The sequence below is a fragment of the Cebidichthys violaceus genome, unplaced genomic scaffold (assembly GCF_023349555.1).
Source record: "Cebidichthys violaceus isolate CVI_PGR_0920_01 unplaced genomic scaffold, fCebVio1.0.p SCAF_45, whole genome shotgun sequence".
Lineage (NCBI taxonomy): Eukaryota > Metazoa > Chordata > Actinopteri > Perciformes > Stichaeidae > Cebidichthys > Cebidichthys violaceus.
In genome coordinates this window covers 668306-680269 of record NW_027176650.1, presented here as the reverse complement: position 1 = coordinate 680269, position 11964 = coordinate 668306, and the positions used below count along the sequence as shown (strand labels likewise).

The 11964-nt window shown below is 41.3% G+C and overlaps 1 protein-coding gene across 2 annotated transcripts; it reads left to right on the top strand.

Annotated features, from left to right (window-relative positions):
- Positions 1-434: 434 nt before the first annotated feature.
- LOC137886706 (hepatic leukemia factor-like) lies at positions 435-11229 on the top strand. Of its 2 annotated transcripts, none has more exons than XM_068729278.1 (4): positions 435-821; positions 2637-3005; positions 7333-7547; positions 8468-11229. In XM_068729278.1, the coding sequence occupies exons 1-4, from the start codon at positions 707-709 to the stop codon at positions 8681-8683; spliced, it is 915 nt and encodes a 304-aa protein (XP_068585379.1). In that variant the 5' UTR covers positions 435-706; the 3' UTR covers positions 8684-11229. The 2 variants fall into 2 exon arrangements, with proteins under 2 accessions (XP_068585379.1, XP_068585377.1); XM_068729276.1 differs by having other exon boundaries at positions 8465-11229.
- The last annotated feature ends 735 nt before the right edge of the window (positions 11230-11964 follow it).

Sequence of the window (11964 nt, the reverse complement as noted above, 5' to 3'; positions counted from 1 at the left end):
CTGGATCAGGTCTGGATCAGGTCTGGTTCAGGTCTGGATCAGGTCTACTTTTCTGTCCCCAGAGTCTAAACTCTAAACTGCAGGTCATCTGCAGCTCTCACTTCTTTTAAATCAAGGCTAAAGACTTTTATTAAAATTGATTTTATTCTATCTTTTCTTGTTTTTATTTTCTCTTAAATGACAGATTATTTAATAGTCTTAATTGTGTTTACTGCTAATGAGATGAACAGTTTACAGAGAGAGAGAGAGAGAGAGAGACAGAGAGAGAGAGAGAGAGAGAGAGAGAGAGAGAGCGAGAGAGAGAGAGAGACACACAGAGAGAGAGAGCGAGAGAGAGACAGAGAGAGACAGAGAGAGAGAAAGGAGGAGGAGCTTGTCTGGCTCGCGGTTTGACGTCAGCAGTCCTCCGGTCTCACACATGGCTCGGTGATCAGTGATCGGTGTCTGTCCGCTGAACCCGGCCACGCACCGCCGCATGCACCGCAACAAGTCGCGCGCTGATTCATGTTTTTTCCCGCTCTCTTGATTTCATTCTGTCTCATGTAGTCTGAGAGGACAGCAGCTCATCCACTCTCTCTCTTTTTATTCCACATACATTCTGCTTTATTGCCCGGTGTGTGTGCGTGTGTGTGTGTGTGTGTGTGTGTGTGTGTGTGTGTGTGTGTGTGTGTGTGTGTGTTTTTTTGGGTGGACACGAGGACGCGTGATGGAGATGTCCCGACACCCCGTCCCGCTCAATCCCGGTTTCGTGTCCGCAGCGACGCACGGAGTCCTGAAGTCTCTGCTGGAGAACCCGATGAAGCTGCCGCTGCATCATGAAGGTGAAGTCCGGAGGAGACATCAATGTGTGTGTGTGTGTGTGTGTGTGTGTGTGTGTGTGTGTGTGTGTGTATGTATGTATGTGTGTGTGTGTGTGTCCGCGTTGATCTGCAGCTTCAGGTCTTCACTGAAACATTGATGTGAAAAGGTGTTTGAGGCTGCAGACAGCTGAAACTTTTTAATATCAAGGTTCTGTGAGACACAACAGAAACACGCTGCTTGTAAAATGTCATAAAGTAATAATTCTAAAGATAATTCACTATGTATTCAGATGATCAGTGATGTTTGATGTCTAGAGGGTCAGTCAGAGCTGCAGATCAGATCTCAGAAATATGCAAACGTCATCAAATTGATGACTAATCACAAACAAAACTGCATGTTTTCAATTGATCTAATATCCAAATTCAGGACGTTTTATGATTCAGATATCTTAGTACATGAAGAGCTCAGAGCAAACGTAGCTTATGAACTCAAGACTGTGGGTTTCTTTGGTCGTTTGTTCGTAAGCAGAAGTCTGTATGTAAAAGTGTCACCAACTCTCCTGGTCTGTGGAGACAGTCGGCCTGGACCTCATTGATTCCTGTGGGAAAGATCCGTCTGTCGCTGAGGACAGAAGTCAGCGTTGTGTTCGAGGACACGTTGTCAATAAGGAACCACGGAGGATCTGAGGAGGCATAGAAGGCTCTGCTGTTGTCTCTGTGAATGTGAAGCTGAGGTCACGTTCTCCGTCTGACAATAATAATAATCTAAACAAAGATGTTTGTCAGTTAAACATATTGATTAACGCCAAGCAGTTCCTGCAGTTCCTCAAATGACCACCGGAGGCCGGCTCCAAGAAGTGAGTCCAATTTGACCATTTCTAGAGTTAGACTGTCATCACCAGGAGACAACCTCCGGTTCTTAAAGTGTTAAAGCTGCATTCTCTCTAGTGTCCACCAGGGGGCGACTCCTGTGGTTGTATAGAAGTCTAGTCTAAAATGACTCTACTTCTCTCTTGATTTATTCCCTCAGTAAACATTGTAAACATGAGTTTATGGTCTCAATCTCTAGTTTACAGTCTTCTTCAATACATCATGATGTTCATTTAGTACATTATGGTCCATCTAGAGTCAAACAGTCGTCCCAGACAAGTTGGAGAACAACCAGAGATGCCCACTCTGAGCTTCACAACAGCTCTTCAGAACCCTCTGGTTTAATACGTTCTACGGTTAACACATTGCCTTTGTAACATCTCTCTTTTTACCCATAATCCCTCCTGTTTGGGGTTTTCACTGCCATAGAAGAATCAACTGTGGCCCAAATTTCATAATTTTCATGAGACGCATAGGTATGAATCTCATGGTAACTGTTGTTGAAGCTACTAACCCTTAAAGATAGTTTGCTTGAGACGTATTGCAGCCGCCAGCTGTCGATCGGTGGTTTAGGACGAACTCGTCCTTCAAGACAAACTGCATTTAAACTTAGTTTTTTGTACATATGTTTGTTCATATATTGTTTGTCAATGAGAACGTGTTCTTGCCTGGTGAACTGAAGGCTAAACGGCTCGGGCCGGCTCGAACCACCAACATTCATTGGTGGTTCATTGGTTTACTGAACCTAATATTTGTATAAACTCTAAACACCGCGTTGTGTGAACGTGTAGCGCTAAACAAACCTTAATGATAGCTGTGATGAATGAGCATACAATGCTCAACAATACTCAAATAATCAATACATCCATAGAGCCACAAGTGGTCCGCAACTCAACAGGGTGCCTGTAAGAAAAATCAAATATAGAACAGAAGTTTCTGATTCCTTCCCTCTGTCGTCCTGTGCAGCTTTCAGCAAGGATCAGGAGAAGGAGAAGAACCTGGAGGAGGATCACAGCGTCCCCCAGTCGGCCTTCCTGGGCCCGACGCTGTGGGACAAGACGCTGCCCTACGATGGAGACTCCTTCCAGCTGGAGTACATGGACCTGGAGGAGTTCCTGTCCGAGAACGGCATCTCCTCCAGCGCCTCGCAGCACCACCCCCACCACCAACACGGCCAGCACCAACCGCACGCTGCTCCGCGGCAGCCGCCCGTCATGTCCCAAGCCCCGCCCACGCCGACATCCACGGTGATGGACCTCAGTAACCACGCCTCCACCTCCATACACACCAGCGTCGTCTCTCTGAACTGCCTGCACGGCAGCCCGGCGAGAGCAGGTAACACCGAAATACACAAATTATACCTCATGTTGAAATTTTATTTTATTGATTTTCATGTTTAACCTCAGTTGAAGGTGATCTTTTTGCAAGTTTTACCTTGTTTTCTAAACCATGCTGCCCTATTTTACACAGGGTGTTTCATTTCTGTATGTTACAAACTATTGGTTGGTTCTGTCAAAGTTACCACCTGTTATTCAGAGAGTCCTTTAGAGTCTTTAAATCAGCCTGGTGGTTTAGATAAAGCAAAGCGTCATCAGCGTAGAACGAGAACAAAACAGGACCAAGGATGGATCCTCGAGGAACCGTGCAAGAAATACAAAATGATAAATTGCACAGAATTATCATAAAAGAGCACAACACCAGACTCAGGCTGAAACATAAATACCAACTATATCGTGTAGGGAGTTCATCTAAACATGTTTGAAGTGTTTTAATTACTGCGTCATCACAGCAGTGAAGATGAACCATGTGTAGGGAGAAAACAACAGGACCTAGGATGGATCCTTGAGGAACCTCACATGGGATTCCAGCTATTGAGGATTACCTATACTTTTATGCAGATGTAATGTTCACTGTGATGGATTACACTGCTCTATAACATATCAAGAAACAGTGAAAGAGTCTTAAACCCAAAGATTTAAGAGTTTAAGAGCTTTTCCAGTGTTTACCTGTCCAATCAATGCATTGATTAATTGACTTTCACAAGACTTTCACACCATACAAATATGAATGGAAGCCAATAGATGTCTAGAACTAAAACATTGTTTCCCTTCAAGCATCACCTCTTGAAAAGCAATTCAGTCAAACTGAAGTCAAGCCTTCGTTTCTCACTCGTCAGTAGAAGAAGCTTCAGAGAGCTTCTGTGAACAACTAGTTCTCCTCTTTGCGACCAAAGGAGAAGCGGTCCATCTCTCTGGTGATGAGTTGTAGCAGCAGGAGGAGGAAGGAAGTCTGTTCTAACAGTGATGGATGAGCAGAGAACAGGCTGCAGAGGAAGAATCAATCGGCTGAGTGTGAAAATATCTCACACAGTGAACTGTTTGATTTTACAGCCGAGGAGAAGGAACGAGTTCACCTGAGTTCAGCTTTAATCTGCCCGTCAGGTACAAGATGCTTTCAGCTGAGGCTAAACATCTCTCAAGCTACTGAGGTCAAGTCTACAATCTAGAACTTAAACATCTTGTGTATGTTAAAGCCTGACTCCAGTAGACCAAATATTGATTGATTCAAGTTACACAATATGCTTTTTTTTCCGATACTGAACACAATATGTGTACGGAAACTTTCAAGTACTGAAAGCTGACATTAAATGTCTGGGCTAGTTTGTTGACTTTTCACTTCCTGTCTGATCAGATAGTTCCTGATTGAAATGATACAACTTTCCCGTTTAACGCAGACAAAGATGTTGTACGGCTGCTTGTGTGAAGCCAACATTTGAAGGAAGATGTGTAGCATTTAAGGGGATGTATGGAACTATCTAGTGACGTCAATGCTTCACGTGTTAAAGCTGCATTCTCTCTAGTGTCCACCAGGGGGCGACTCCTCTGGTTGTATAGAAGTCTAGTCTAAAATGACTCTACTTCTCTCTTGATTTAGTCCCTCAGTAAACATTGTAAACATGAGTTTATGGTCTCAATCTCTAGTTTCCAGTCTTCTTCAATACAGCATGATGTTCATTTAGTACATTATGCTCCATTTAGAGTCAAACACACCATAAAACAGGGGATGCTTTAGGGGCGGGGCTACACGGTGATTGACAGGTCTCTACCAGAGACGTATACGGCGTCTCTACGTCACTCCTCCTCAGTCCACATATGGTCACTTCCTGTTCGCTGGTTGATAAATAACAAGATGGTGTGTATGAGTGTATGATCTGCATACGGAGCCGGCCACCATGTTTCTACAGTAGCCCAGAATGGACAAACCAAACAGTAGGTAGTGGTGTAGTGGGACGTGGACCGATGACCTCAGGAGGTCTACAGTCCAGATCAGTAAAAGCTTTGCTCCTCGTGGAACTCTTTGCACGCCATCATCACCAAAATAGTTAAAGCCCTTCACCTTAGAGCGGAGACAAGCTCAGGTGTGTTTAGTTTACTTCAGATCTGATCTCTCACTCTGTGAGTCACAACGCTGGAAACATGCCGACGCCACGAATGAGAGGTGTCACATTCAACACCTCAGGTGTGTGTGTGTGTGTGTGTGTGTGTGTGTGTGTGTGTCTGTGTGTGTGTGACAATGAAAACTCTTTTACTCGCCTCAAGTTCCTCGTGTTCATAGAGGAAGAAAACAAGCCGTCCTCTCACAGCGTGCGAGGACATGTGACCTGCTGCTGTGTGTGTGTGTGTGTGTGTGTGTAGGTGTGTGTGTGTGTGTCCCTGCACGAGATCAATGTTTTATGAACACAGTGTTCTCTGCAGAAGTGGGCCAGTGGGCGGCAACCGTCCCTCCCATCAACACACACAACAAGTTTCCAACTCTCTCTGTTTACATTCACATCAACTAATAACCCCCCCCCCCCCCCCCCCCCCCCCCACACACACACACACACACACACACACACACACACACATGCAGGAGTTCAATTGATGTGTTTTTAAAGGTAAAACTGGGTTTTTGTTAAAGATCCATCCAGAAATATTTAAACATACTGATGACTGATACATATTTGTTTGCTCTTTCTCCAGAATTTATGAAAATGAAACTTTTTAAAAGCGACACTTTCTTTGAAACAGTTAAACTTCATCTTAAAATGTCTGAAGAGATTTAAAAAGACTCCAGACTAAAAATCTCCTCGTTGACATATTTAACAATCTCTACAAAGACCTTAAACTCACATTAACGCACTCCGGATATTTCAGCCCATTTTGTCTCTTCCACTGACTGAGATTCATTAAAGGTCCTCCATCACCGGCCTCGGCTCTCTGCACAGCCTCACAGTGAAGCAGTAATCTGCTGCTCTCGTGTCTAAATATAGCAGCGTAATCTATGGCCATAATCTGGCATTTTTGTATTCCCACATGGCCCTGTGACCGTCCAGCAGATAAGGGGGCAGGAGCCACCAGGGTGACCCAGAGTTCACCACATGATGAAGAACAAAGAGCACAAACGTCCTCTGGAGAACCTCCTCATGTCCACACTTTAATTTAAGGGTCACGTCCGACCTGTAAGGAGCGTGATGGTGAAACGTTCAGGCCTCTGAAGTGACGTTTCTGGTCTATTTCCAATGAAGATGCAACGGATCATAAAAGTCATGGATCGGATCAGCACAAAATAAAAAATGCAGCAAATTTAACTTTTAGTTCACCAATACTAATTATTGATCACTGATGACCCATATTAACAGATACAGATCCCTTTGTTGTTTGATTAGAGCAGCTGGTCTACAAGGATCCACAATATTTATTTTTGCCACCGTCCTAAAAATCATTTCAACAATCTGAAGTCAGGAAACCATCAAAAATACTAAATGTTGTACTTTTACTTTTATTTACCTACATCTAAGGAAATAGATTGTTGAGGCCTAAAGAGGTAAAACTTTCACAAAAGAACAAGCAAGGATCAGAGAAAAATAAATTGCACCGTGAGGTAATTAGCCTAGCTTAGCATAAAAACTGAAAGCAGGGGGAAACTTCTAGCATGGTTCTGTCTAAAGCGCATAATAATAATAATAATAATAATAATAATAATAGTCATAAATAAATGTGTAGAAACGTAGGATGTGCTAATTTGTGTTTGTCCTCGCCGACCGTCGCTTTCTTTTTTTCCTGCAGCTTTAATGTTCAAATTGAGGACCAACTAAAATGTCCTCACTAGAAGGTGAATAACTATTAGTCCCCACAAAGATAGACGTACAGACACGTACACACATACACACACACACCTGCACCTGACCTCTGCAAGACCAGCTGGAGAGGAAAAACAAAAAATGTTGACTTTGTAAAAATATTTATTGTTTATACTTTTTTAAATCTGAATCCTCTTGGGGGCCAAATGTGTGGAAGACCCACAGAAAACATGGATCAAATCAAATTAGTAAACAGAAATAAAAATGTTTCATCAGAATGATCAGACGTGGTCAGAAGAGAAAGTTTAAAGTCAGAAGATTGAGATAAAACTGTTTAACTTTTGCTTTATCGCCTCCTGCTGGCTGCAGCTTGTCATTGCAGCCTCAGAGGCAGTTCTCTGATTATTTATTTGTATTTTTATTATTAAGAACAAACCGAAGCTTGTCGGTTCTGATCATTGCAGGGTGATCACTTTGTTTAGTGCCTTTTTAAAGACATATTAATAGACCCTTTAAAGACCCTGATTTCTCTCCCTCCAGGCCTCCCGAACTCCAGAAACACTCCCAGCCCCATCGACCCAGACTCCATCCAGGTTCCCGTCGGGTACGAGCCCGACCCGGCCGACCTGGCTCTGTCCAGCGTTCCGGGCCAGGAGATGTTCGACCCGCGCAAACGCAAGTTCTCCGCCGAGGAGCTGAAACCGCAGCCGATGATCAAGAAGGCTCGCAAGATCTTCATCCCGGAGGACCTGAAGGTAAGTTGGAGCTGGTTCTGACCCGATCTTTAGAGTCCTCTTCTGAATGTTATTTTAGAGCTTCAGATCTTGACTTAGTCCAGGAACTGTGTTGCAAACTTGAAAAATTAAAACAATTCAGATGCTTCTGGTGAGAAAATCAAATATATATATATATAAATGTATATATATATATATATCTATATATATATATATATATATATATATATATAAATGTATATATAAATGTATATATATATATATATATATATATATATCTTTATATCTATGGAGCAGACAGATTGACCCATTAGTGGTGATTATTAAACCAGCACGGCATGCTGGGAGTCTTTTGTTTGGTTCTGCTCTCCTATTGGTCCTCTCCTCCTGGTTAAGAGGCTTAAGGAGAAAGCGGAGAGAGGATTCGGCTTTTAATTTGTTCAAATACAGAAGTGCATGTGTGTGTGTGTGTGTGTGTGTGTGTGTGTGTGTGTGTGTGGCTGCAAAACTCCTCGATATAAGTCATATTAAAGCTGCAGTTAGCGATGTTTGACCACTAGAGGGCAGAAAGTCTCATTGTTTCAATCAAAACAGAAAAAAGTCTCAGAAGCGTGTTCATCAGGGAGCTTTAGAGGTTTACCCCTGCTTCCAGTCTTTATGCTAAGCTAAGTTAACCCCATCCTGACTGCAGGTCTGTGCTCGGACATGAGATTTATAGTAATATTCTCACATAACTCAGAAAGAGTTAAATTAATCCAACCTTTGCACCACTTATCTAAAGCACCGATTTTACAAATGATGTATAAAACTGAGTTTTCTTTGTTGTGGTCTTACTGGATTCTAGTAAAACTTGATCATAAGAGCCAAAACTACGTGGGACCCTGAAGTATCCTGCTCTTTTTTCACGTCTCCTCTCTCCTCCCTTCGTGTCCTTTGAGCAGGATGACAAATACTGGGCCAGGCGCAGGAAGAACAACGTGGCGGCCAAGAGGTCCCGGGACGCCCGGCGGCTGAAGGAGAACCAGATCGCCATCCGTGCCTCCTTCCTGGAGAAGGAGAACTCGGCTCTGAGGCACGAGGTGGCTGAGCTGAGGAAAGAGCTCGGACGCACCAAGAACGTCCTGGCCAAGTACGAGGCCCAGCACGGGCCGCTGTGAGGACACACACATATAAATATATGAATATATATGTATACACAACAACACTCCTCCTGATCCACCAGCGACCCTCCTTCACTTCTCCTCCACAGTCCTGAAGGGTTGAGATCATCCTCTCTGACTTTGACCGGTTGGTGGACGACCACTCAGATAAAAACTCACTTTTACTCTTTACAATCTGAAGACGTCAAGCTTTAAAAACACACAAGTAGGTTTTATCAAACACACAGGAGGAAATAATGACTTTGTTGGGGACTATTTTCAGCGGCGGATTAATCCATAAAACCCGTCTCACGTCTTTACAATGTCCCCGGTTTTGTCAGCGGACGTTGTGGCTGTGACTCCTCCCACTTTTGACCTCTGGCCCCGCCCCTCCACCAGTGTACGATACAAAGGCACTTTAGAACCGCTGACGCCTCGCTCACTGCCCAACTCCCCCTCCCAGACTCTGTGCAGGTGTTGTTCCCACAATGCACCTGTCCACATGTGCATACCTGCTCCTCATGACTCGCTGCTCTGCTATTGGTCAGTCAGCATCTGCTCTGTTTTTTGTTTTAAGCTGAAGTAAGTAGTATATTTATGATGTTTATGGAAAGTACAAAGAAAACATAACTTTAAGATAAACTCTCTCAAAATGTCCCCCCAAAAAAACAACTTCTTATTTGAACCACATTTGCAAATTTTCCCTCAAAAGGTTTTTGTTAAAATCATCAAAACGTGCTGCAACAACAGTTCAGAGAGGAGTCAACACTTTGAGTTTGTGTTTGGGGCCCCTGGTGGACCCTGGTGGACCCTAGTGGACCCTAGTGGCCCCTGGTGGACCTCTGACAATTTGTTGACATGTACGAGGCTGGAAGAGAAAGCGTGAAATGAATAATAATTGATTTTCAGTGTTTGTTTCAGTGTTCGATCGTTGCGTCATGTTTAATATTCGTCTCTCTCTGTCGGAGACAAACTTTGTCTTTTAATCTCGACACGTTTCAATAAGGTAGAAATTAAGTTTTCATACGATCCAAACGTCAGAAGAACAGCTGACACAATCAAGATATTATCTCATTATCTAATGTGTGAGAAAAGATCTCTTTGGTATGCGGATAGGATTTTGTTCACACGATATCGTTTGTAAGTGAGAAATAATTTCTAGTTTCTTTTGTGCAGAAGATCCAGTTTTTTTTGTGATTGCTAAAACACAACTTCTGAAAGATCTCAAATCTCTTCTTTCAAAACTTTATCAACTCTTCTAAAATATTGTTTCTGCATCACAACTTTACACACAAACACTTTGTAGCTAATTACTAAAACTATTATCATTTTCATTTGTATCATGCTGTAAATATGAACACAATTATGAGTTTTTTCTTAATACTCGTAAATAATAAATAACAGTATCAGACTGTAACAGAAAATGAATGTAGTTATGAGTATTTATCTGTATATTAAACACAGTGTTTGTTGTTCACACCAAAAAGCAGAGTGGTTACAGGTGTTTTCACAGGTGCATTCTGGGAAACTGAGTGTTGTATTTCAATGGCAGCGTTTAACAAACAACACACTGAATGATGAATGTAGATGATGATAAACTCACTGATATACAGTATATATATATATCTATATATAATATATAATAACAGTTTCAGTTGTTGTTTTAATGCCAATTGTTAAAAACTGATAATTGTATGAGATGATATTCTTTTGATTGTCTCTCTCATTTCTTAAAATGTTAAATGTTCAGTTTCCACTTTTTCAGTTTTCAGATCTCCTGAACGTCTCGGCCTTCTGTTGTCTCAACGTTTCATAACTAATGACTCAAAGACACTTTTGTCTTTTGTGTTGAGGACAAAGTGACCCTCTTGTATTTTGTGATGGTCAAGTTTCATAAATGTGACTTTCCTTTAACAAACTATCGATCTATGTGCTAAAACTGTTTTTAAGATGCTTTATTTTTGAAGCTCAGATGTTGATATAAAATATTTCTCAAACCACACAGAAATGATTTAAATATTCTCCTTTTGATTCACCAGAAATCAAACGTGAGCAACAGATGATTCCTGAAATCTTTGGTATGAACTTAATTGTCATGTTTTGTACCCCCCCCCCAAAACAGTGTGTTGGGTGAGTGTTGTCATCTACTCTTTACTACAGACCAAAAGAATATATAAAGAATATACTGATATACAAATATATATATATATATATTGAAGGTTTTAATGTTTATACAGAGATATTGTTTTTTTGTACTGTCTGTTTTCCTACATAGATATTTCCTGTGTATTTTGGAAGGGTTACATAGATACTAAACATATAAATATAGTCTGGAATATTAGGAATGGGCATTACAGAATGTTTTCCTCCCTGTGTAGTTATAATACCTCAAAGCCTCCGTCACACCTGAGCAGGTGTTTCCTATAGAGAGGAATATACTCACCCTGGAGCCTCTTTATTTTTTATTTCTCTTTTCTGTTTGTTCAAAGATATTTTGTTTTCCTATTTTGGGTCCTTGATTATGTTTCTCATGATGAAAATAATAAAATAAATTAAGGTTCAAATCCAGTTTTTGTCTCAGTTTTTGTTTCAGTCTGGATGTTTCAGGTTTAAAATGCAGTTTCAAAGTTATTTAATACAAGAAAAGCATTAAAATGACATTTAAAAACAAAAATGATTTAACCTAGACCCTAGACCTATTTTTAGGCCCTCAGCTCGAAAATAGCATACCCATACGATAATGAGTGTAGCGTTGCAACTGTAAGGGCTATTTTAATACTTTTGGTATTAAAATAGCCCTTACAGTTGTGAATTGTGTTGATATGTGTAAATATCAGTATATATGTTACTGGTTAAGAGTACATTAAGATGGCACACAGCACAAATTGAAAATTTAAATTTTCGACTGAAAAGAAAAGCAATTTCAGGATATTTCTTTATTAGAAATCATGTAGATCCGAGCTTTCCAGCTCTCCCAGATCATAGAACTATATGTTGAGGGTCTCTAAACACATTCTTACTTTGATAAAGTGAAGCTTTATCTAGTACATCTTGATCTAGTACGGAGAGGTCAAACGAGGTCAACCAAAATGTAATCTTGTTCCAGCTGTTCCATTGTAATTTTATATAGTATATAATTATATATTTCACTTCTTTTATCACTAATAGTGTTCAATCTATCATGTGCAGCAGTTTGGCATCATTTTGAGAGCCTGGATCCTCTCTGAGACTGTTTATGTTTTCTCTTCCAGGGCCTCTCTGTAAAAAGTCAGTCAGAAAGCTGCAGCTGATTCAGAACG

Excerpts from the sequence above, each read along its gene's own strand:
- LOC137886706 (XM_068729276.1), top strand. The coding sequence starts at position 707 with ATGGAGATGTCCCGACACCCCGTCCCGCTCAATCCCGGTTTCGTGTCC. Across the intron at positions 822-2,636 it reads GCTGCCGCTGCATCATGAAG|CTTTCAGCAAGGATCAGGAG; the intron begins GTGAAGTCCGGA and ends CGTCCTGTGCAG. Across the intron at positions 3,006-7,332 it reads CGGCAGCCCGGCGAGAGCAG|GCCTCCCGAACTCCAGAAAC; the intron begins GTAACACCGAAA and ends CTCTCCCTCCAG.